The sequence below is a fragment of the Pempheris klunzingeri genome, chromosome 23, assembly GCF_042242105.1.
Source record: "Pempheris klunzingeri isolate RE-2024b chromosome 23, fPemKlu1.hap1, whole genome shotgun sequence".
In the NCBI taxonomy this organism is placed as follows: Eukaryota; Metazoa; Chordata; class Actinopteri; order Acropomatiformes; family Pempheridae; genus Pempheris; species Pempheris klunzingeri.
This window is the reverse complement of record NC_092034.1, coordinates 11,549,756-11,572,444: the sequence shown is the minus strand read 5'-3', so window position 1 is coordinate 11,572,444 and position 22,689 is coordinate 11,549,756. Positions and strand designations below refer to the sequence as shown.

The 22,689-nt window shown below is 42.0% G+C and overlaps 1 protein-coding gene across 2 annotated transcripts in view; it reads right to left on the bottom strand.

Annotated features, from left to right (window-relative positions):
- Positions 1-112: 112 nt before the first annotated feature.
- The window catches only part of LOC139222512 (protein phosphatase 3 catalytic subunit alpha), a 61,598-nt gene continuing 39,021 nt past the window's right edge, over positions 113-22,689 (bottom strand). Inside the window, exons 7-14 of one of the 2 annotated variants that reach the window (XM_070854288.1) lie at positions 20,613-20,690; positions 19,489-19,583; positions 11,965-12,090; positions 11,156-11,227; positions 9,652-9,678; positions 8,487-8,571; positions 7,628-7,725; positions 113-1,890 (exon numbers count right to left, since the gene is read on the bottom strand). In XM_070854288.1, coding sequence (XP_070710389.1) covers positions 1,688-1,890; positions 7,628-7,725; positions 8,487-8,571; positions 9,652-9,678; positions 11,156-11,227; positions 11,965-12,090; positions 19,489-19,583; positions 20,613-20,690 — 784 coding nt within the window. In that variant the 3' untranslated portion in view covers positions 113-1,687. The remainder of the gene's footprint in view (positions 1,891-7,627; positions 7,726-8,486; positions 8,572-9,651; positions 9,679-11,155; positions 11,228-11,964; positions 12,091-19,488; positions 19,584-20,612; positions 20,691-22,689) is intronic. The other variant, XM_070854289.1, reaches the window with a different exon arrangement.

Below are 22,689 nucleotides of genomic sequence, written 5' to 3'. Positions count from 1 at the left end.
CACACACACACACACACACACACACACACACACACACACACACACACACACACACACACACACACACACACACACACACACACACACACAGGAGAAGTGGGTTCGTTTCAAGTTGAAATTCATGCACATTTTTATTGAACAGTTATATAAAATACTTTTCATAGTTGCAAGTGCATGCCTCATCTGCCAACAGTTTTGAAGTTAAATTACAAAAGCAAGGCTTCATGTCGTGTAGTGAATTACTTGGGCACTTAAGCAGTTCTTAAAAAAGATCGAAGTATATTTTTTAGTTTCATCTTAAAGTATTGAGCAGTATCAAACCTGTAACTGATATACAAAGCAGAGTTCCAAATAATAATAGTAATAATAATCAAATTACACTTTCTGTGGCACATTTACAAAACAGAACAAAACTGATTTACCTGTTATATGACACAAACAGCTAATCATGCATTTTTGAGTTACACATGTAACCACACACCTCACAATAATTGTCAAACATGCTTAATTGGACTGTGTGCACTTACAAGCGCAGGTTAAAAATATGATTTCTCATCCATCTTAGATAATTAAATGCTTCAATTACAAAAGAAGTTGAAGGCATAGAGCATCATGGTGTTAATTGAAAGAATGCAGGTATATCCAGTATATGTTCACTAAAGCGCAATATATTTCAAAACAGGCCTCCACAGCCAAGGTATTCAGATTTTCTATTTCCTTTGTTTGATTTTTATAAAACATGCATAGGCAGACACTTTAAGTTTATTGTATCCTTTTTTTTTTTTTTTTACACAATATAGGTTCTCTATTTTTACTTTGTTCGCAATACTTAAAAAGAGAAAAAATTAACACTCAATTCCAGCAAGCCACAATAAATCTAGCCCCCCTCCCTTCCAAAAGAGACAAAAAATAAACATATTTGCAAATGATAGATAGGTAAATGTAAATTCCAGTTATGAAACTCAAGAAAATAGGTATTCATTACCGAGTTATTTAGCCATTATACAGAAAAATCAGGTCAAAGCACACACCAAAAGAACCTGAGGTAAGCATAATATGTACAAAACCATAAAACGTTCCATTATTTGGCATTTCGACAACATTGCAACATTCTTTTTAAGACTGCCTAATTAATTTCAGAGCTATTTTATAAGAGTAGCAAAAAAAACGTTATCAATAAATAGTCCTTATTTAGTTTGTACACCCTTATATGTTAAAAACATTATCTCATGTTCTGTCCTTTTTAGTGCTGTATTTTTGTAAACGTACAATAGTTAGTAAGAAGTTACACGACTTTCCATTTCGGTGTAAATGAGCAAGGGTCTTTCAAGGAAAAAAAAAAGAAAATGAATCACCTTTAAGATCTCTCTATGCCTCTCCCTCCCCCTCTCTCTGTCATACTGCGGTGTGGTGGAGAATCAAGCACAGCAGAGGCCTGACCGCTCAGAAATGTGAACTGGCAATAACTTAGCAGATTTGACTATGAACTAATATTTTGAAGGCATATCCAAAGACTAGCAAGTGAGATGTCCCCCCAGTGTGAGCCATAGATGCCTCCCTCCACTCTCCTAACACTCCCCCTCCTTTCCACTCCTTCACCCTGAGCCCCTTTTTCTGCGGTGGTGGGCCGTGATGAGGCTGAGGGCGGGGCAGCCCCGTCGGCCAAGGTGGCTCCTGCTGCTGGCCTTCACTGGATGTTGCTGCCGCTGCTGGTGCTTCCCTTGGCATCCGTGCCGTTGGTCTCCGAGGACAGGGCCTTGTTGAGGGAGTTGAGGCTGGCGTCGGAGGGCAGGGCGTCTCGCCGCGGCGGCATCCTCTCGTTGATGCGGTCCAGGCCCTTCGCCTCCTCGAAGCTGGTGATTTTGTGTTGGGGCGAGAAGCCTTTGATGGCTGTTGAGATGCAAGAAAAGGGGGGAAAAGAGGGGAGAAATCAGGAGTGATTTTAGAGGGGAGAGATGAAATGATCAAAAGAATGGAGGGGGGTCACACTTTCTAACATTCACCCACACGTCACGAGATTTGGCTTATCTTTGGTTTGCTTCATGGAATTGTAACAAAAAACTTGTTTTACTGAGAAAATGACAACATAGATACTGCATCTGAGGAACTGTTGGCCAATACAACTGCAAGTCATCCATGAAAAATGAGTAAGTCAAGGCCTGTTTTCACTAATGATAACTGCATGATGCTGATCCCTACAGACCTTGCTTTAAAGGAATAGTCTGACATTTCGGAAAATAGGATTTTTCGCTTCCTTGCATAGAATTGGATGAGAAGAAGCATACATTTTGGAAAGAAGGGGAAGCGGCTACCATCGCTCTATCTGAAGGGTAGAAAGCGTAAAAGCAACAATTTGTCATATTATGTGGAATTAAATGTTGTGGACTATTTCTTGGTAGGGTGCAGTGACATGTGAGTGGAGTCACGTGCCATGTTTGCTAAATCCAGCTGCTGACTGTAGCTTTACACTGAGCAGACATATATGAGTGCTATCCATCTTCTCATCTAACTTTACGCAAGAAAGTGAATAAGCTTATTCCCACAATGCTGGCCGATTCCTTGGCCTCAACATAAATCCTACAAGTATGACGGGACACAAATCTGTACAATTCAAACTAACTTTTCAACCGTTGCTATAATTGTTTAAATGTGTCATTTTTTGAATGGACAAGAGCATGTGTTGTACAGCATATTTACATACTGATCGTTTTGAATGTTTGGATGGACAATTAATATAAAAGGATAGGACTCATTTTTATGAAATGACAACACATTAACACATTGGTCAGAAGTTTTAAAATTATAGAACTGCACAGACAAAAGGATTGACTAATCCTTCTAGATCTATAGATGGTGCTCCTGGCATCAGGGTCAACAGGTTTTCACTGTGCCATCAATCCATGCTTTAATTCATATCTGTGAAAAAATACATCTAGAGTACTGGGCCACCTAATAGAAATCTGGTACTGCTATTTGTAAATTTTGTATGCACACTATATTGGTACAAGTTAAGAAAGAATATGTTGACTCAGGCACATTTCAGAACACCTGAGGACCCCAAACATCCAGATCGCCCCCGTCACGTCACAGATTAAAGACGACAAAGGGGAAGAAGGAGAATGATCAAAGAGACGAAAAAGAACGAGGGGAGAAAAACAAAACAAAAAAAACACTAAAGTGGAGCCCACTGAGACGATCACTTCCACAAAATAGAACCACGTTGAGACTGAGCTCACGTACAAAGACACTACAGAGGTACTTGGGGTGCTAACGACTTGTTTAGTCTGCTTGGAGCATGCAGCAATTAAGGGTTCACTGGAGGTTATGAGGGGTGGAGGTCACAACACTGTTTAGACTGGAGTTCAATTCAAACAAGATCAAATTCAATCCAACTGAATACCAGAGTTAGAGGGGGAAAGAACAGCTGTTAAATCGCACTGAAATGAATGAAATCAGGCTGATTTGATAGAATGGTATCACATTTGATAACTCAACACTGTTTTATTCAACTCAGTGGGATTTTTTTTTTCCAATACTCAGCTTGATCGAGTTTCATTTCAGCCTTTTTTTCCACAGCAAAAAGTTGAAAATGTGTTACTTCCACCTTTCATAAGGGCTGGGAGGGGGGGGGGGGGGTCCTAATGGTCATAGAAACTATGATTGCAAAGAAGATGACCCTTTACTAGAATGAAAGGAGGGGAGGAGGGGGGGGGGGCATCATTTTAGAGGACAAATTGAAGAGCATGGAGAGGGGCATGATGGGTAGCGTAGTTGTGTTGCTGCATAGCACAGGTCAGACACAGGTTATTAGCAGCTCACAGGAAAGAACACGACACAGCAGGGCCACATAGGATCCACATGAAGAGAGAAGCAGAGAAGTGTCTCGACACTACAATGGACTGTCCTCTATGGGGCTAAAGAGGAAGTACGGGACAATTCCAACGTAAATAGCAGCGGGCAAACTACTATTTAGCTCGCAGTTGAGGTTGTTCTTGCGCCAAAGGCGATGTAAATACAAATGCTTTTAGGGGAGAGTCCAATTTGGATTTCAAAGCTTCCTCGGGAGCGTTTGTCTCTACTGATTCAGATTCAACTCTAAAGAAAACTGTAGTATTATCATATTAATACAACAGCAACAACAATGCACAACTGCTTCATTGTTTCAAAGGGGAAATACCATTATAAGCTTTCATAGCAAGACTTCACAGTATTGTGTGAGGGCAGAGCAGGAGTACACTATCACGACAGTAAAATTACAACGTTGAGAGATTTAAATTGAATATTTGTTTGTTTAAGGGACAAATAGCTTAAGAGTGTAACCTACTATGTGATTGAATACTCTCCTAATATACAAACATATCTACAATAAGCTAACATCAGCAAATATAAGAGTCAGGATAATTTAGTGGTCTACCTCTATTGGATACATTATGCTGGCCCAGCCACAGCCTCTGGTGTCTGGAGGACAGCTGCCAGAAGACCTGTTGGTGGCCATATATTTACACCTCCCACATTGTGGGAGTGTGACTGTGCATGCTCTCTCCTGCACCTGGACAGTCTGATCATTTTCCATGAAAGATGCATAAACAGAGGCATTTAAACTTCTGAGATGAAAAGGAAAAGCTAAAATGTTGTCTGGACGAGAAAACTACAGGTGCAAGAGATGCAAAAATACATTCTTGAAAGCTAATATTCATTTTCAGTGTCAGCTAAGAGAATCCTGCAGCCTTCCATGAAAAATTCCATGCAGTGTAATTTGCTTTGCACTCATGCAAAATCACAGTTTGATCTCTGTGATTTTGAAATCTGTGCTATGAAATCCATTCCCCTTTAAAACGTGTGTGACCACAGAGTTTCCTAATTACTTACTTCTTTTCTCTGTTAATACTATGCCACATTTTGTTAGCCCAAACACCCAACACACTCTATTCAAGCACCAGCGAGATGGATGAAAACCCAGCGGAGCCCCCTGTCTATTGCCATGAGAAGCAACAGAAGAGGGCAGCCAGACCCATTTACCTTCGTCAGCCTCAATAGCTTCAATAGTAGCTGAAGAGAAGAAGAGGGGGGTTGCAAAACGAATGAGAGAAGTGAGCAGAGGAGTTTAATTTTGTCCCAGGAACAAGTCAATGAGCAGCAAAGACAGCCAATGCCGACAACAAAGGTTAACGTCATCTCCACATTTTATGACAAAGGACACATGGAAGTTAGCAAAGAAGGGAGAGGAGGCGGAGGAAGAGGAGAGGGGTGAGCCTTAGCTTTTTGATGAGTTCCAGCTCTGTAAAGGGAAGGTGGCACGTTTGTGGCAGTGAACAACCTCACGGAGAGGTTTGCACCTTTGAGGTAAAAGTCTAACAAAGGGATCGATGTAGTGATAGAGAACATGAATACTGCAGGGACGGAAATCGACAGCAAATACAAGACGGTACGGCTGGAAATATATTAGTTTTTTTTTTTTTTTTTTTTTTTTTTTTTTACAATGATGCAAATGACAGCATACATGTAGAAAGGAGAGTTGATAGGGGACAAATGGAAAACAGGGATAAAGTTCATGTGCATGTGTGACTGTGGGTTTTATTGTTAAATATGTAAAAATCGAAGCGCTGTAGACACATGGAGCGGCATTACTGTTGTATTGTGTGCGACATGAAACAGCAGCATCTGAAACAGCAGGAATAGCAGCTTTTGATATGAAATATCAAAAGTGTCGGCTTACTTTTGTTAAGTGTGAGGGGGGAAAAAAACCTTAGGTATCATAACCACTTACCAATTGTTTTTTTTACAGTCATCCTTGAGATCATAAATTAAAATACAGTACAAGTGTGTAAATCAGCTCTATACAAAGACAGGGATGAGGCAGAGGGTGGCGGCAAAGTAACGGCTATGTAAACACTACAGAACATAACTGTCACGTGGATGGGAGAGAATATTTCGAAAAAGCACGAGAACAAACTTTAAACAGAATGGCTGATGGAGTCAACATTACAGTAGAAGCACAGTGGCGTCAAGGAGGGAAGCAACGTGCTTCTACCAATGTTGCCACAGGAATCTCTGAACATCTCTCGACCTTCACTGGGGTTCTCTTTAGAGTCAGCTGCCGCCAAATGACTCTGTGTGTGTGTGTGTGTGTGTGTGTGTAGCTGGCCAATATTCTGGTGCACGATTTGTGAAATGTATGTGTTAAAATTGAGTGCTGTTGTTCTTTAAAGTCAATCTATGCAACTAAATAACACATTTGTCATGTTAGAGGTGAAAAGCTGAACTCACAAAATGACAAAACACACTCTTGCTCTAATCCATAAACACAAGGGTTTTACTGACGCAGCCTTACTTGGTCTGGTATGACCAGGCGCTTCTCGTGGTTAATGTTAGCAAACTTTATGCAGCTATCACTGTGTGACTCCACATGACTTGTGATGCTAGTGTGTGTGAGTGTAGACCCTGCTGTAAAATACTGTAACAGGCTCATGCTCATACTCTCATTTAAATATTTACCACAATCCTGTTACTTGTGGCCACAGATCAGCAAATATTACATCCATTTACAGTAACGAGGTACTTATTCTTATAAAGATAAAAGATTTTGCTTAACTATAGCTCCATGAAAGTGCTAGCTGATGTTGTGTGAGAACCTGTGAGAGGAGAGGGAGGTTGTCTGGATTTCTGCTTTATTTTGTGAATGAAAAGGAAGACATCAACTATCCCCCTTTCATTCACAGTTGGTTGTGTCAATTCCAATTCATCCTTTGAATCACAGAGAGCCCCGTCTCTATCCTGACTGGGCTCTGCTGAGATCCACGACTAGCCCTGAAATGGACAATGAAGTGACCATTTCTGTCAGCAGTCCAAGTTGATTTGAAGTGTCTTTAAAGGCGTTTCCAGAAAGGCTTTACTTCCCCGCTGCAGCAGCTTTTCAGACTCATTCAGGGAGTGTTTGGAATTCAACATAAGAGGGTGGACTGAGCTCTAAACTTGTCTCACAAAAATGAAAAGGAAAAAGAAAAAAAAGAACACAACAGAATACTTGCATAACCGATTATACCTGCAGTTTCTAGGGAGAAAGGAGAAAGAAAAAGACACAGGTAATATTTGAGATAAAACCAGTGGAATACAGAAAGAGACGGGGATGGGAAGACAAGGTATTAATGCGAGACATCAGGAGGGAGACACATTAGAGAGGACAAAGGGACAAAGAAAATCTGCTGAATGTATCTGGCATTGTTGGGGAAGAGGTGGACTGTCTATAGGAAACATTTCACAAGTATCTTATTATGGTCATTAACCAGAAAAAAAGATTACACTGCCTTACATTAAAGTTGAAACAAAGCTACATAGGGCAGCTGTTATTGCTCAGTAGAGTTTAACTAAACATGCAGTATGGAAAGGATACTGACAGAAGCTGCCAGAAACATTTAACTACCCTTACAGTATTTCTTTGAGGCAGCAATTTGAAATTGCAGGACTATCACTGAGGGAAAAGGGAAGGAGTCTGTATACACAGTATCCCCTAAACACTGAGCTAGCATTTTATTCAGGGTATTGCTGTGTAAGGGGAATTTATGTGTGTGAGAATCCTTTCTGGGGGCCAAAGCTGGGGGGTCTCGTGGTACTTTGGTGACAGTCTTACCATTCTGCAGCTTTTCTTTGCCACCGGACAGCACTCCGCTTGGTAGCATGCCTGTTGGGGTCAGTCCCTTCAGCGTCAGCACGCTCTCACTCTCCTCTCTGAAATATCAACACAGAGAGATACACATTGTTTCAATCAATTACGTCTCAGCGAGCTCAGTTTATTGTGAAACAATCAGAAATGCATGTTTTGGGCAATCAAACACTCATAATATTATTTTATTTGGCTGCTTGGGGGCAGCGGAACAAGCTAAAAACATTGACACCTTATGAGATTGATGTTCACAAACAGTTGCTTATTTACATATCTGGCATAAATAGCATTCATTTAAATAGCATTCATTCCAGCCATCCAGAGAATGTCCAGTATTTACTCTCCTTCTAGCTCTGCTTTGGTCTCCACCAACACCTGAGGGAAATATCTGGGTCTTCAGCAGCTAAATGCTCCACTATGGTCATCAGCCAGCTGCCAACTTTGTCTGTTTGGTGCTGGGCATGTGGTGTAGAGTGTGTTTATTTTGACTGAAAACAGTTACCTGGTGAGTTTCTAAGTGCAGTGAGATGGAACAAAAACAGTTAAACTGTGGGCTGTAAAACCAAAAAAACAAGCTGAAAGACGATAAAGTGCTCCATAAAGCTGAGCTGAACTGCAGAGTTGGGCGCTAATTCTCTGAGGGTTTGTCACTACAAATGATGCCTTTCATGTTACATATAGTCATTTCGCGTATTGGTCACATAAAAATATCGATTACTGCAGCTTTAAATGTTCTGTTCAACCTCAGGTAACTGAGCAGCATTGAAGGTAACATGACAATTGTAGGAGATACAAGGCACAAGGCAGTTTCTTCATGCTGGCATACCTGAGCACAGAAAATACCCTGGCCATCTTGCCAATGGCACGGATCTTGTTGCGGATGACCTCCTTACGGGCAGAAGCTGTGGCACCTGGAAGGGTCAGAGGTCAGAAGTCAGATGGAGTGACTCATACATACTAGATCATGTCCTGTGGAAGTGTGATGTGGACTGCGCTCTCTGTGTTCTGGGTTTCAATGTCTGACCTATTCTTTAAGTCCTGTAAAAGTGTAGTGAATGTTACTAATTCAGAGCGAGTCAGAGCAGCTATTAGTTTTACTCAGAAGTGCATCAGACAAACACAATGCAAACACAATGTTGTTACTGAACCCCGAAGTTCAGGTCGTACAAAATAGTTTGAATCCATCCACACTCCACAACAACTGAGTCATCCTCAGCATTCAGTGCATTCATGCCACCTGTCTTGTGCTGTACCACCAGCAGTCTAGTGATGTCCCTTTAATTCTTGCATATTATTTTCCCTTCGTAGCACTTCAACGTTTTGAACCTTGTTACATCATCTGTAAATGGCCGGGTCCTTCCTTGTCCAAACATGTCATTTCAGCATGTTCGATGATCGCACTGCATATGAATTTTCCTGTGCTGTGTTTTGGTTGCAGAGACTCAAGCGGGATTTTTCCTGGACTGGAAAACATAACTTTGTTTTAAAGCGACCTTTTTGCAGAATAACAGTTTCAGGCCCCAGGGAGCCCGCTTGGAAAATGTATGCAGGATGGAAATGAAGCTGATGAGTGGTGTAAGGCTGGGTAAAGGAAAGAGCTGACAGTCTGATGTCTAGTTTAAGATGCTTGCCCTCATCCTCAGTTAAATGAAACATAATTCTTTTAAAATATGTTTCTCTACAGGATTGATCCCCTCTAGTAGCACTACTTGTTTTAATGTGTGCAGCAACTACATTAACATGACCTTGGAACTCATTTTTCATTTGTGTGTCCGATTTGGCCTTAGCTGAAGCAGGAGGATGTAACTGTAACGCTACTGACACATCTGTGTGGAAAGCAATTAAAATCAGAGCAATAGAAAGACTCAGTAGTAGTGTTAGAGGGTGCTTTTTACATTAACGTTAGTTGACAGACTTCTGGAATGCAGAGAGCAAGCACTAGACAAAAGTCTATCCACCTCTGCACACACCATCATGGCTAATGTTTGTACCTTTTTTGGGGGGATATATTAGCTGTCCTTCTCATGAAACACCCCCAGAAGAGAAGACAAGAGAAAGGACAGAGAGATCAGTGGATGGCTGTAGAATGAAAGAGGAGGCGGCAGAGAGGGGGCGGATGGCGAAATAAGAGGCAAGAAAGCACGACAAGTGTAAAGAAAAGCGATGCCTTGAACACAAAACTCTGGAAAACATAGAAAAGAGAAATTAGATGAGGTAAACCAAGGTAGTGACAACATCACAGCATGAGAGAGGAGAGGACAACGCAGAAAAAAGTGAAAAAGTAGTAAGGTTTGAAATATCAACATAATGGCAACTGGAAACCATGGAAACATTAGCAGATAAAGAGCAGGGCAACAAAAGGATTATCAGAGATTATAAAGGGCACAGAAAAGGAGATCATGAGTGAGAACGACAACAGAAACAACAATCCAAATGATGTCAACATAGAGAAAATTAACAAGATATATGAATGTGGAAATGACTGCAAAAGTGAAAAAGACATGAGCTTAAGAGGAAACCAAAAAGTGAAAGTGAAGGCAAAGAAATGTGAAAATAAAGACAGTGGATCAATTGAAAGCGCTGAGTGAATGAGTTGGTGGAGAGTGAGGAGATGTTAAAGGACAGCTAATTAACTGTGGGACTGCAGTGCAACTCACACAATACATATCTGGACCCTGATGTGCTTTTCTCTTGTCCTTTTTCACTAACTTCCTGTTTCATTCCTACCGAGAACATCTGAACTTCATTTCAGGTTCCATTTATACGTTTTAAAAAGTTTAAAATATGGCTGCAATCTGGTTTTATCCTGACACTCCACCCCTGGGTGCTGTTTACAGAGTTGAACAGTGTACATCAGTAAACACAAAGGGTGAGAGAGGAGGAGGAGGAGGGAGGGAGGGAGGACCGGTGAGATCATTTCCCGTGTGGCACTGAGGGGTGGGGCAGGCGGAGGGGAAACTGGCCTATCTCGTTGTAGATAAGCTGTGACCCGAGATCAAACATTTGACATTAACTTGCCACTATTTAGTGATAAAAAGCATGAATCCTGACTGACTGAACTCAAGGGGACATGCACCACAGAGCGACCTAGTCGATCAAAACACCTCCGACGTATGACATTTCAAGGCCTCAGTTTTCAATGTTTTCAGACTTTTTCAGACTTTCTAAGGATTCGCTGATACCCTGGGTACATGAAGGAAGTATTTTCAAGCCGCTGAAAGCAATCCAACAATGATTCACTGACTCGGCTGTGTTGTCTGCCAACAGTTTCTGGATTGTCTCTCTGCTGATGAATGTGTTGAACAATGCTTTAAAAATCAAGTCTTTTCAAGCTGAATGCTCTGAAAAGAGGGCAGAGCGGCCGTGCGATGTGTGAAAACACAAAGAATGTGATTTTGTGAGAGTGTGTCTGGCGCTCCCACTAGCAGAGAGCTCCCTCTAGTGGAGCTAAGGCGAACTGTAGTGAGAGCTGTTGCCGCTCTCTGCCCTGCTTACCGTCCAGCTCCTCGTCAGTCGTCAGCTCGTCATTGGAGCAGATGCTCAATACGTTCACAAGCATCTCAGTCACTGTGGAGAAATAAGGAAAACATATACTTTACGACATACCACTTCATGAGTAATCTTCATACATGCGCATGTATTCAACCTGCTAAGTGTGTCTGGGGAACGTGCCGAGCCACAGCAAGGATGTAGTTAGACATACAAAGACTCACCCGAGTGACCCCTCCACACACACATACCCAGTGAGCGGTGTCCACCAGTGACCTTGCAGCATTGCTGGGAATGGCCCTGTGCGGAAGGGTCACACCCAAAATGGGCTTCCTGGAGTGAGTGCGTCAGTCGTAGTTATGTGTGATTAATTGACACAGATGTGTCACAGATCAGTCAGTTGGCAGCTCTAAACTCAAATGCCTGAAACAATCTTCAGGGCAGTGTAGCGATATTTAAACTTTCACAGACTTGTACTTATTGCTGAATTACATTAGGCAGAACTTAACTTATTTTGTAATGTGAGCAGGTTTCTGGCTCATGACTCATGTGGAGGAAGCATTGTATTTAAAAACTACACGTGACTATACTGCACTGAGTGCCTGTGCTACATTTCCTGAGGCTGTGCCACTTTCATTACTGACTCAGGAAACTGAATGTCCATTACAACTCATTGGTGCAAACAACATTTGGTCAAACTGCTTGTACTCAATGTTCTCCTTCCATGTATATTACATCAGCAGTGTACTGAGAGTGTGTGTGTGTGTGTGTGTGTGTGTGTGTGTGTGTGTGTGTGTGTGTGTGTGCGTGCTCACCCTTCTCCCCGACAAAGGGCAGGGACCAGGTGAAAACATCCATGAAGTTGGGCAGCCAGTAGGGGTGAGGTGAGCAGTTGAACTGTCGGATGTTCATCACGTTGTTCTCGTACTTCAGCACTGCCGCTGGGGAGGAGAAGGAGGGAGGGTGGTTGTTAAAATATGTCCAAATGTGCAAGGTTAGATATACTTAAATTCTGCTTTCTGTCCTTATTGTGACAAAAATGTGTACAACAATACATTTGAAAATTATGAGATCTCCATTTTCTTCTTATAAAGCCTTAGTTAGTACACATCAGTCTGGGATCAGGAGAGGAGTCCATGCTTTAACAGACCAAGAAAAAGCATATGGTTAAATTAAGGTCCTGGTCCATTACCAGCCTCCATACTGTTCCACACCACCTGCCAACATACTGTGTGGCCTCAGCAGCCGGCGCAAACACATACACATACACATATCGCTTTGTCAGTCCAACATGTTATCAGCCACAGGAGAGTTCCCCACAAAGTCCTCCAAGAAACAAGGGTGGTTGATGAGCAAACAGGACACACATTAAAATGAAATATGCAAAGTATGCTTCGAAGACAAATTTTAAAGATAATCTTCCCTTGTAATACCATATTTCAATAAACTGACATGTTTATTTAGCTGGTTTGTTAATTCCCAAAGGGGCTGAAGCATTTTTCTCAAGTACTGAACAGAATAAAGCTACAATAATATAACACTTTAATGAGAAAAGTTTCTGGTGTTTTTGTTGTTTACCTTTGCTGGTTCGTGATTCATTAGCTGCAGGTGCTGTGTTTTGGTACAGAGCTCTTTTTGGCCAAAAAACAAAAAAAACTAGAAAAGTGTAAAGTGGCCAAAACGCTGTCATCAACACCAAGACTGTCCAACTGTAGCCGGGATGTAACTCAAGATTCTGTCAGATGCTGTCAGTCAACCTCTGGGTGATGACAGTGAATAAAAGGATCCAGTGTAAAACTGCCTACACAAAAGGCATTTTAAGTGGACGTATTAACATCAGAATTTGTCAGTCTCCCACTCTGACAGAAGGACTAATACATGTACGCACAACCAGAGATGTGTAAGTTAACTCTAGAAAACTGCACAAGCATCAAATTGAAGGTAACCAGGGTTTGGGGGAAAAAAAAAAAAAAATCAATCCCCCCTCTTTTCCCCCCTCTGGAACATTTCCTCTGCATATTGATTACCGCCCCCAGTTAGTGAAACATGTCTGTCATCACAGAAACACATGGCTCAGCATTTGGGCTCGATGAGGCTGAGCACGTTTCATTAGTTAACAGAAAACCATCAATTTCTGGTGGGGAGGGAGGGGGAGAGTAGCCAGAGACAGGAAGCTAATGTTCATAATAGTCATGACCTCTGTATGATGATCATTTTCCAGGCAATCCGACATGAGACCATGAGATGCAACCATTTATTCCTTCTAATCTGCTTTAACACTTTTGCTTCAAATGATGAAATATTTCAAAATCCATGTACTGCATCATTTCATGAATTTACATAAATGAGTGTACTTAATAGTTTGACATTTTGAAAAATGTGCTTATTTTCTTTCTTGCCAAGAGCTGCATTAAAAAGTTCAGTATCATTCTCATGTCTGTACTGTCTGTAAGCTACAGCCAGCAGCTGGTTCGCTTAGCGTAAAGACTGGAAAGAGGGGCCAGCTAGCAGGAATCTCTTTTGTTTGTCTGACCATCTCACAACGATGACAAACTCCAGGAAATCCATGAAACAGTCTGCCACCATTCAATTATTCAAGCAGTTATATTAATCATGTAACAGTAGAGACAGCAGCGGAGATGGGTTGTGGTTAGGTTGGTGTTCACAGTAAGGGTGTAGAAGGGGAAGCAGAACAAAGGTGAAACAACTAAGTTGTACGTTGTCAGATTAAGTCAAACCTCATCGGTCTTGTTACAGTACATAAAGACATACAATTTGCAACCAATTCGGGCCTTAAGATGCATATCCAGTATTTGTCTTTGTGCCACATTCAGCGTATGGAGAGTGAACTCTGAGTAACGCGGACATAGAAACCAATCTCCTAAACACTGACCAAAGCAGGCCCCATGTGACTCCACACATGATTAAGGCACAGTGTGAACGCTGGTGCTGAGGAAAACATGAGAGCCGCCAAACATAAATATATCCATGCTGTATATAGAGGTCCCAGCCTCTTTCATACACAAGTCCAGTCTGGTGGCCCAGATTTGCAGAAAGCGGACACCGTGGCTGGATCACCATGGGGGACTTTCCTGCCTCGGCTTCTCTGGGGTCGGGAATAGCAAGTCATCAAACCTGGCATCCCAAGCAGCTATAACCTCGGTCGCAACACAAACCGGGTCAGGAAACATCCCGCTAGGCTGGGGTTTGCCTCAGTGTGTGTGTGTGTCTGTGGGTGTGTGTGTGTGAAATCAATGAGGCATGGTAATGCATATAGTGCAGTAACTATGCAATCAAAGTGGTCCCTTAAGTATGGCAAAGCATTACATTCCACTGCCGTCACCTCTGTATCCCTGGGAGCACAAATGAACACACACTATCTCCAACACAAACAGAAAACTCTCCTGCAGGGGAACATCCACATACTATATAATTAATGTGGCATTATTATCAATATCAGCAAAACACTGCTACCCAGTCCAATAAGAAAAGCAGTGCATTTCTCTGACACACTCCAGTCAGACGGGGCTGTGGGTGCTGTTGCGTGTGCGTCGGCGTGCATGAAAGCAGTCGCACGCGTGGGCAGTCGTTGCATAAACATCACATACTGCATAAACATGGTCGAGGCACTTGATTGAATGCAGCCATGGAAGCCCCTGAGGGAAAAAGGCAGAGCGGGGGAGAAGGTCAGCTCCCCTGCCGTCGCTCCTTCAAATCGGATTCCCTTTAAAGGAACAGAGACACCCGACAACCTCCCCCCTGCACAGAACAAAACAAAACATGCTAGTCGAGCTGTGGGTACGGGCAGGTCAAGGCCCACTTTAATTTTTTCTTTGCGTATTCATCATTAAATATGCAAAGAATGTGACAGGAGTAGCACTTTGCTCCCCTAATATCAGAACATGCATTACTACAAATGCACAATTATATGCAAAGTTATGTCTCCTACAGCAGGAGGGCACTGCTCTTGTGGCGACCAGCTGTGAGTTCTGTGTGCAACTCCATTGCTAAATTAAACACTGCATGACAGCCACTAGATGTCTCTGCTGCTCTGGTAGTGTTTAACAGGGTAGCTGAGGCCAAGCCTGCTGCCACGGTAACACAGATATTGCAAGGCGTCGCCTGCTCATTAATTATTCATGAGGGAGTGCCTTGAGCTGGTTTCCCCGGTAACGAGGACTGTTAAATCTGCTTTGAGATCTGGGGGAGATTCCCACTGTCTTGCCCTGACGCTTAATGCTGACTGCATATCTGTCTCTGAGGCCTCTTGTATCAAGTTCCTCTGGATTAGTATTCCACGCCACTCGTTTAGACCTTCTTGGTCCATTACATTCTGTGCTCTACTTCCATTAGAAGTCAGACATGTGGGTGGTGGGGACTGAGTGTAGTCCATGTACAGTTGAACAATGCATGAATGCTCTCCAATTCACTGTCAGTTAAGAAATTAATGAGACCATTTGCAGTAGCGTAGAAAACTGCAGCTCCCATCCCTAATGACTACCATGTTCACACAAGGAAAGGGTTGGGACAAAATACCTCATCATGTATGACAACTGTCTCTTCACTGCAGCCTTCGTTTGCTGACAACAGCGAAAAAAATGTTTTGGTCAAGGTTGTTTTGGACTAAAGGTCCACTTACTAGCTTTTTTTGCTGATCAGTCAAGTGCACCTACGGCCTTCCTCAGTGAATGAAGGAAGCTTATGAATTCAAAATATTTGGGTTTGAAAGTAAAAATATCTTGGAGGTTTTTGATTTCTTCTAATGATGGTTTAAAAAAAGAAAAACTGAACTAAAGGCTACAAGCTTTTTCTGTAGCTTTTGACCATATCTAATGATGTGGTGATATGATGAGAAAGTGGACTACAATTCTAACTGAATTGACAAAACAAACCATCTCCACATTTGCACATTCTGACCAATGACCCATAAAAATGAGCACATAATGTACTGAAATGAGGTCTAGATCCCAGTTGGTAGGGATCAAGAAGTGCCTGTCCCTACATAACATCACGTAACGTTTTTCCTGTTTGATGCAGCATGAAAAGTTTTGTAACTGAACCATGTTTACAGAAAACTGAAGGGAAGCCCAGTAATGACCAGAGTGATAACAGATGGGAGGGCATCTGCAGCCAGGGATACTTTTGTCATTGGCACTCGTGACGAGGGGGGAAAAATGAATTCCCTGCTGTGCTGGCGTCATCACCGCCCTAGCTTCTATCCTGCTATTTATTCCAGTGGCAGGGCCAGGAGCCAATCATGCCACTCCATTTCCTCTCTCTTCAAACCACCCATCTCTACCACCTTCCAATCAGCACATGACCGCAGGCAGGAAATGGTATAAGAAGCGAACCACGTCTTGTTCGACCTGTGAGTGAACCAAAGTAACGATCTGACCCCTTCTCTTGGCAACAGCGCATTTCTCTTTTTTAAAATTCATTAAAGTTTCCACACCATCAATCCACTCCTATTTCCACCACATCATGAAACAATAACACAGGAGAGGAACGAGACATTAATGTGGTTATATAAGGTTTAACAGGTGTGAAATGGATCTAAGCCGACCAATCTTTCACTGTCTCGGGGGCGAAATAAAAGATTAGCGTCAACAGCGTTGGCAACATCACTGTCATCTTGCTTTTATCCCATCCAAGCACCATAACCATTAGGATTCAGTTGTTGGCTTTCAGGACCAGTCAATAATGATGCAGCAGAAAACATTCCATTAATACAAAACCGCAAGCAATCTCCAAAGTGTACAACTGCCAACTGCACCCCCCACCCCCCACATCTCCCTCTCTCTACTGCAGTCACTTCAGCACTCAAACAGTGAAAACTGCTAAATCACTGCTGCTGTGTTTTCGTTTAACGCAGCTTCCCTGGCAGCTCTGGGGTGTGGGGTGCAGGGGTCAAAGCTGTGATGGACAGCTGGTCAGCGCCAGACACTTGATGCAAAGCCAACAGTTTGACTTGAAAGAAAGGAAAGAAAGAAAAAGAAGGAGTGATGGGTCACATCTTTGTAGAATCACATCCTGAGCATCATTCATGTGCTGATTATACTGACTCAGCTACAAGTTCAATTTAGTTTGGGTGGAGGAGTTTTTCCTTGCCTGTTTGTGGTGCCTCATAGATATCCTCCTCCTCCTCCTCCTCCTCCTCCTCCACATCCTCCTTCTCTCTGACAGGAGGTGCAATTCTTGCTACCCCCCCCACCCACGTGAAGAGGTCTCATTGGTTAATCTGGCCAACTCCCAGCACTATATTGATGGGACCTGCTGATGCCTCCTCCCTCCCCTTTAAGATTTATGTGCCCACTCGATTGGCCATCAATCACAGGACATGCTCAGTGGGCTCCAAGCTCGGCAAGAAGCTAAGAGCAGACCAATTCATTACAGAGGCTTTGGTTCTACCAGTGAACCCCTCCCACATGACTGATTAGAAGAGCATCAACAGGAGTGATAGGGCTGTATTGGTTAGCTGTGCCTGTTTCATGGAATTGCGTAACTGTAGGGGGGAAAATATATCAAGTAGAGTCAAGTAAAAGATTGATAAAATGAATTGGGAACCAAGTAATTACTTAACCACAACTTCAAGAGCTTTAGCATAAAATCTCTGGCATGACCTTTAGCTTGAGGGATGTTTATTTGCTTGGAAATTTCTTTCTCTGCTATTATATTTGTCTTTTAAGCCAAAGAGCTATCTTACTTTTCTCTTTGGCTAAATCTATCGTGTGGTTCAATTTCAAGCAGACAGTGAATGATGAGAGAAATAAAGAACGTGTAGTCCTGCAAGGTAAGATGTATTGGTGTGCCTAAATGAAGTCAATTCTAAAAACAAACACAGAGTAATCTTTTTCTTTCTGATAACTGCTCTTGCTCTGGGCGGCATTGTATCAACTGAAGGTCAGTCAGTTGCAGCTAAGACCAGGGTGCAGACCAAATCATTTTAGAAACTCTGACTATTCCATATTGAGCTCAAATGGTGCAAATGATTTGTCAGGCTATTGGTTGCCAAAACTAAAAACAACATGCTCCTGACATCATGTTTTTTGTTTGTATTGTGTTGTGTTGTGTTGACTGTGAGCCTTAGGAAGATTAGTTGGCATGGAACAAATGGGGTCCTAATAATAAACAACAAACCAGACAGGCAAACTGCCATGATGTTTCTTCGTGGTCCTTATTGTGCAGGGAAGAAGGCATGGCAGCAGCTCATGGGGAAAAATAGTAAACAAATGCAACCCAAACTCATATGAAAGAAACACACCAGCAAATGGTCCAAAAGAAAACAGAAAAGGACAGCCCTCACTCCCTTGTGTTATGTACCCACACCAGCAGCACTACAGTAAAGAGCTCTGCATTTCATCACAAGAGGAATTGCAAAACAGCGTGTACCACCATCGCTCTTTCCTTCCCATTTCCATTTCCTGTGGTTTGCCCACCGCCACCCCCATCCAAACATGCCCCTACAGCCAAGGCAGATACGGTCTGTTCTCCAGGGAAAAGTGCTGACTCACAGCACAAAGGCAAGCCTATTTTGCTGCGTGGGCACCATTGCACAGCATAGGGTGCCACCAGGTGCCAAGTGAACCAGCACCAGGCCATTTCATTTCACACCAGCTTCATCCCTGAATTGACCTAACCAAAATCAAAATAATAGAATTCTGTGTATCTCTCCAGTAAAAGACAAGACATAATGCGATTTTAAGGGCCATTTTCAAAGGGCCATTAACCAATATATTTGATATTTACACTATAACAAAAGTCTCTCATAATGTAAAAAGGTTGTTAGTACTACTGATCCCACTCAGAATCAACAGTCCAGTCTACAGGTCTGTGCGGCTTTCAGTCGCTTTCAGCTTATGTTTTTTGGTTTTGCTAGTTTTCTCCTAACTCCTCATGCTCTCATAATCCTCAAATTTAAAATCCTGATTATCGATTCCCAAAATCAAACTCCTGCAACCATACTTTATGCCACTTCCCCCCGGGAAAAAAGGTGAAGAACTGAATTAAATTAGTGACTAGTGAAGTGTCAAAAACTAGCAGACATTTTTCTCAGGAGTAAGTGGACAGACAGGTGACAAAATACTAACATTAATGAAGGCTCCATTCCATTTTTTACCATAATGTCATTAATCACATCTCAGCTTCAAAATGAATACATTTTGGAATATCCAAATGCTGCCATTTACTTTTACACACATTTGAGAACTACAGCATTTCTCCAACATGGAACCACTTGTATGTAAATGTGATGTCGCCCTTTGGAAAGTCATGAATATGACACTGTGTTATCCATGCTACCAGCCACTGAATACTTATAAAGATACAGTCTTTCTCCTTACCTTTGTTGTTGTAGACATCTAGGTAGTTAGGTGCTGAGAAAATGGTGATAAGGGATGGGAAGCCAGTGGTCTGACTCTTTCTGTACATGCGATATCTGGTAAAAAGTCCAAAGGAGAAGTAAACATTAGTAAGTATTACAAGATTTTATCCACGGATTAATCATTGTGTTCAGCCCTTGGGATATGATTAGCAGTGACAGATTTATGGCCTCTTGTTTTTACTATGGTTGTGTGTTTGTCTTGTAAGCTGATGCATCAGCAAGGGGTGCAACATAGTGTAGCCTCTGGAGAGTGAAACCCTGTGTCACCGGTGAAACATGCCCTGAAGTAGTCATCACAGTGAACCAACTCAGTATTCAAACCAAACTACACTGATTTCCCAGCAAACGTCTGTTCTGTGTTTGTTGGTTTGGATGCTCGCAATGGTAAACAAAATACTAACTCAGATGACTAATTTGCTGCACCACACCTTGCAGCAACTACTTACAGGATTTTTAAAAAAGGTACCAATCGTAAAGAAAGCACAGATGGAACTCAATAACATTACATGTGTGGTCTAAGGCAGCTTTGGGTGGCAACCTCATCTGAGACATGGCGAAGTGTCCCATGTGACCATGCTGTGGGAGTGCAATGGTAAACAACTGTGTGCTGTGCATCCCACCGCCTTCACCTAGCTTAGAAGGAGATCAGCTTGGTACATCCACCCACCTGCCTGTTTTAAAGACCAAACTTTTCAAAGAGGCTTTCCAGCACCTTTATTAGAAATCCTGGGAGCACTGAATAATAGGTGCGTTGGATAGTTGAATGAGTCTGAATGTGAAGTAAACAACATACAGTGACAAAAATTTCACAATGAAACTTTGAAAAAAATACTTCTCAACAAGGTCTGCATGAATCATACTTGTCACATAACATCTGGCCCGCTAAGTTCTCATGCTGGATTCATTTTCATTCCTTGGACTAACACGACTTCTCTCAAAGTTCAGACTGCACCGAACCTGCTCTCCAGACAGGCTCGAGCAACGCCCCAGCGCACCAGGGGAGCTTTTCATTTAATACCCTGGTCTGAATCACTCTGCCGTGTGACAGTGTGATGGGAGAAGACGAAATGCCACAACACTCACCCAGCATCCTGCGCTTCATGGGCCCGGATGATAGATAATAAGTTATTGTGTTGTAGAAAGTCACAGACTGCAGGGTAGCTGTTGAATAAAGACACAAACATTTGGTTTACACATACATCAAGAAAAACCCCAGTAAGATCAAGAAAAACGATCAATGGAAATAACTAAGTCATGGGTATTATTGATTGTGCTCAGAGAAACAGTGGATATACGACACTGAGTTCAAGCCAAATTTGTTCTAAAATCCAATGTGGCTCATACAGGTATATTGCTTTGAAAGGTTGGCTGTAAATGAAGGCTTTCGTATCAATTTCAACTTTGACTGAAACCTTTAATGTCTAAAAAAGCCATTTAGTGACTCATAGTCTAAATAATAACCTATAATATGCTTAACTTTTTAACAGGCTTACATGCTGTAAGAGGAGTAGGTGTGATCCTTCTCAAATGGTGGATTTTCTTTCAGAATGAAACTCAAAAAATGTCAAGTATGACACATGATTCATAGCAGACTGTTTCTTCAAGAAAAAAAGGGATCGCTGGAGAGTGTTAAAGCGTGTTTTATGCTCATGCTGATCTATTCAGTCTGTGAGCAGAGAGACCAAAACCCTTACAGCCAACTATCAAACTACAGTGAGGTTTCAGAGCTTTCCATGCTACAACCTTTCATTCCTCGGCACCAGTTTCCACTGGAAATTTCCTTTGCTCACAATGAGAACAGCAGAAGACAAGTCACTGACAAACAGCATTTCTTAGGCTGTAGTGGGATGCTGTGTAATGAACAAAGTGAGTGACAGCTCACACTAAGTGAGTGACACCTTTGCATTACATCTGAAGCACTTAGTGAATGTGGGAGGACTTCTCAACAATAATGTGCTAAATTCCGTTTTTTTTTTGCACTTTCATCTCTAGGATTTTTGGCTGATAAACATAAAAGTCACTTTACAGCTTTTCAGGCAATAAGTCGACAGAGAGCGGATAAATCAAATGAGTGCATCTCCATTACACTGTGTAATGTCAAACGTCTCTCATCGTGATTACTGCGATCAGTGGTATTTTTCTCTGTGTGCCCAGAGACGTTAAAAAACAAACAAAAGAACAGTATAGTCAGAATCCACATACAATCCCTAAATACCCAAACCTTTGCGGTTCAAGGAAGAAGTATAATATGCTTGCTCAAAATATAGGTTATGATTATGTATTAAGTTCTGTAATCCTAGCTCAACGCCCCTGCAAAATCAGAGCACAATGAACAACACCCACATGCAGCAATCAAAACTAAACTATACATTTTGGCTGCCTTTCAGCAAAAGAACTAAGGGATTAGTTTCTTCTCAGAAAATGCTGCACACGAAAACCAGCTGTTCTTTAAATTGCTTTTTAGACATGATTCCGTCTCTGTAATCAACACAAAACACTGTTGAGGTTTCATGATAACTGTGTGAAAAGATGTTGTGGAGTTTTGGTCAAGTTTGATACAGAGTACAACTTAATTGCATATCATCATGTAAAGCCCTTTGGGGCACACTCACAATAAAGTGTTATATAAGTAAATTAGCTTTAATTTGACGGGTGTGTTTTTGTGTGCATGCTTATCAGAGACCGTGCTTGCTGCAGAGATTAATCATTTTAAATTTAAATTGTGTGAAAAAACCATCACGGGAGACTGAAATTGAAGAAGCTCCATTAACAGAAGGTCCATTAACAATCTTGGTTTGTGTTGACATGAGAGTGCATGCATTCCTGACAAACACACCAAAATCTGCCGTGAGGAACGTAAAAAAGACAGCAGCAGTAGCTGAGAGGGAATTAAAAATGCAATGAGTTTTTTTTTTCTTTAGAGAGAGGAAGAAATTAAAAATAGAGGTTTTCTTTCTCACTTGATTTCTTGCAGCAGATGTAGATACATGCCATATGGCGCCTTTTGGTAGACAAAATACATTTTGGCCTAGTTTGTTTTATTGGCAGTTTGCATTTTGAGTTTAAAACATCTCCCATCTGTCCGACAAGAGGGCACAGATGTTAATGAGCTCCTTGGCCAACACGAAGAGTTGTGCAAGAAATGACATCACCGTGTGGC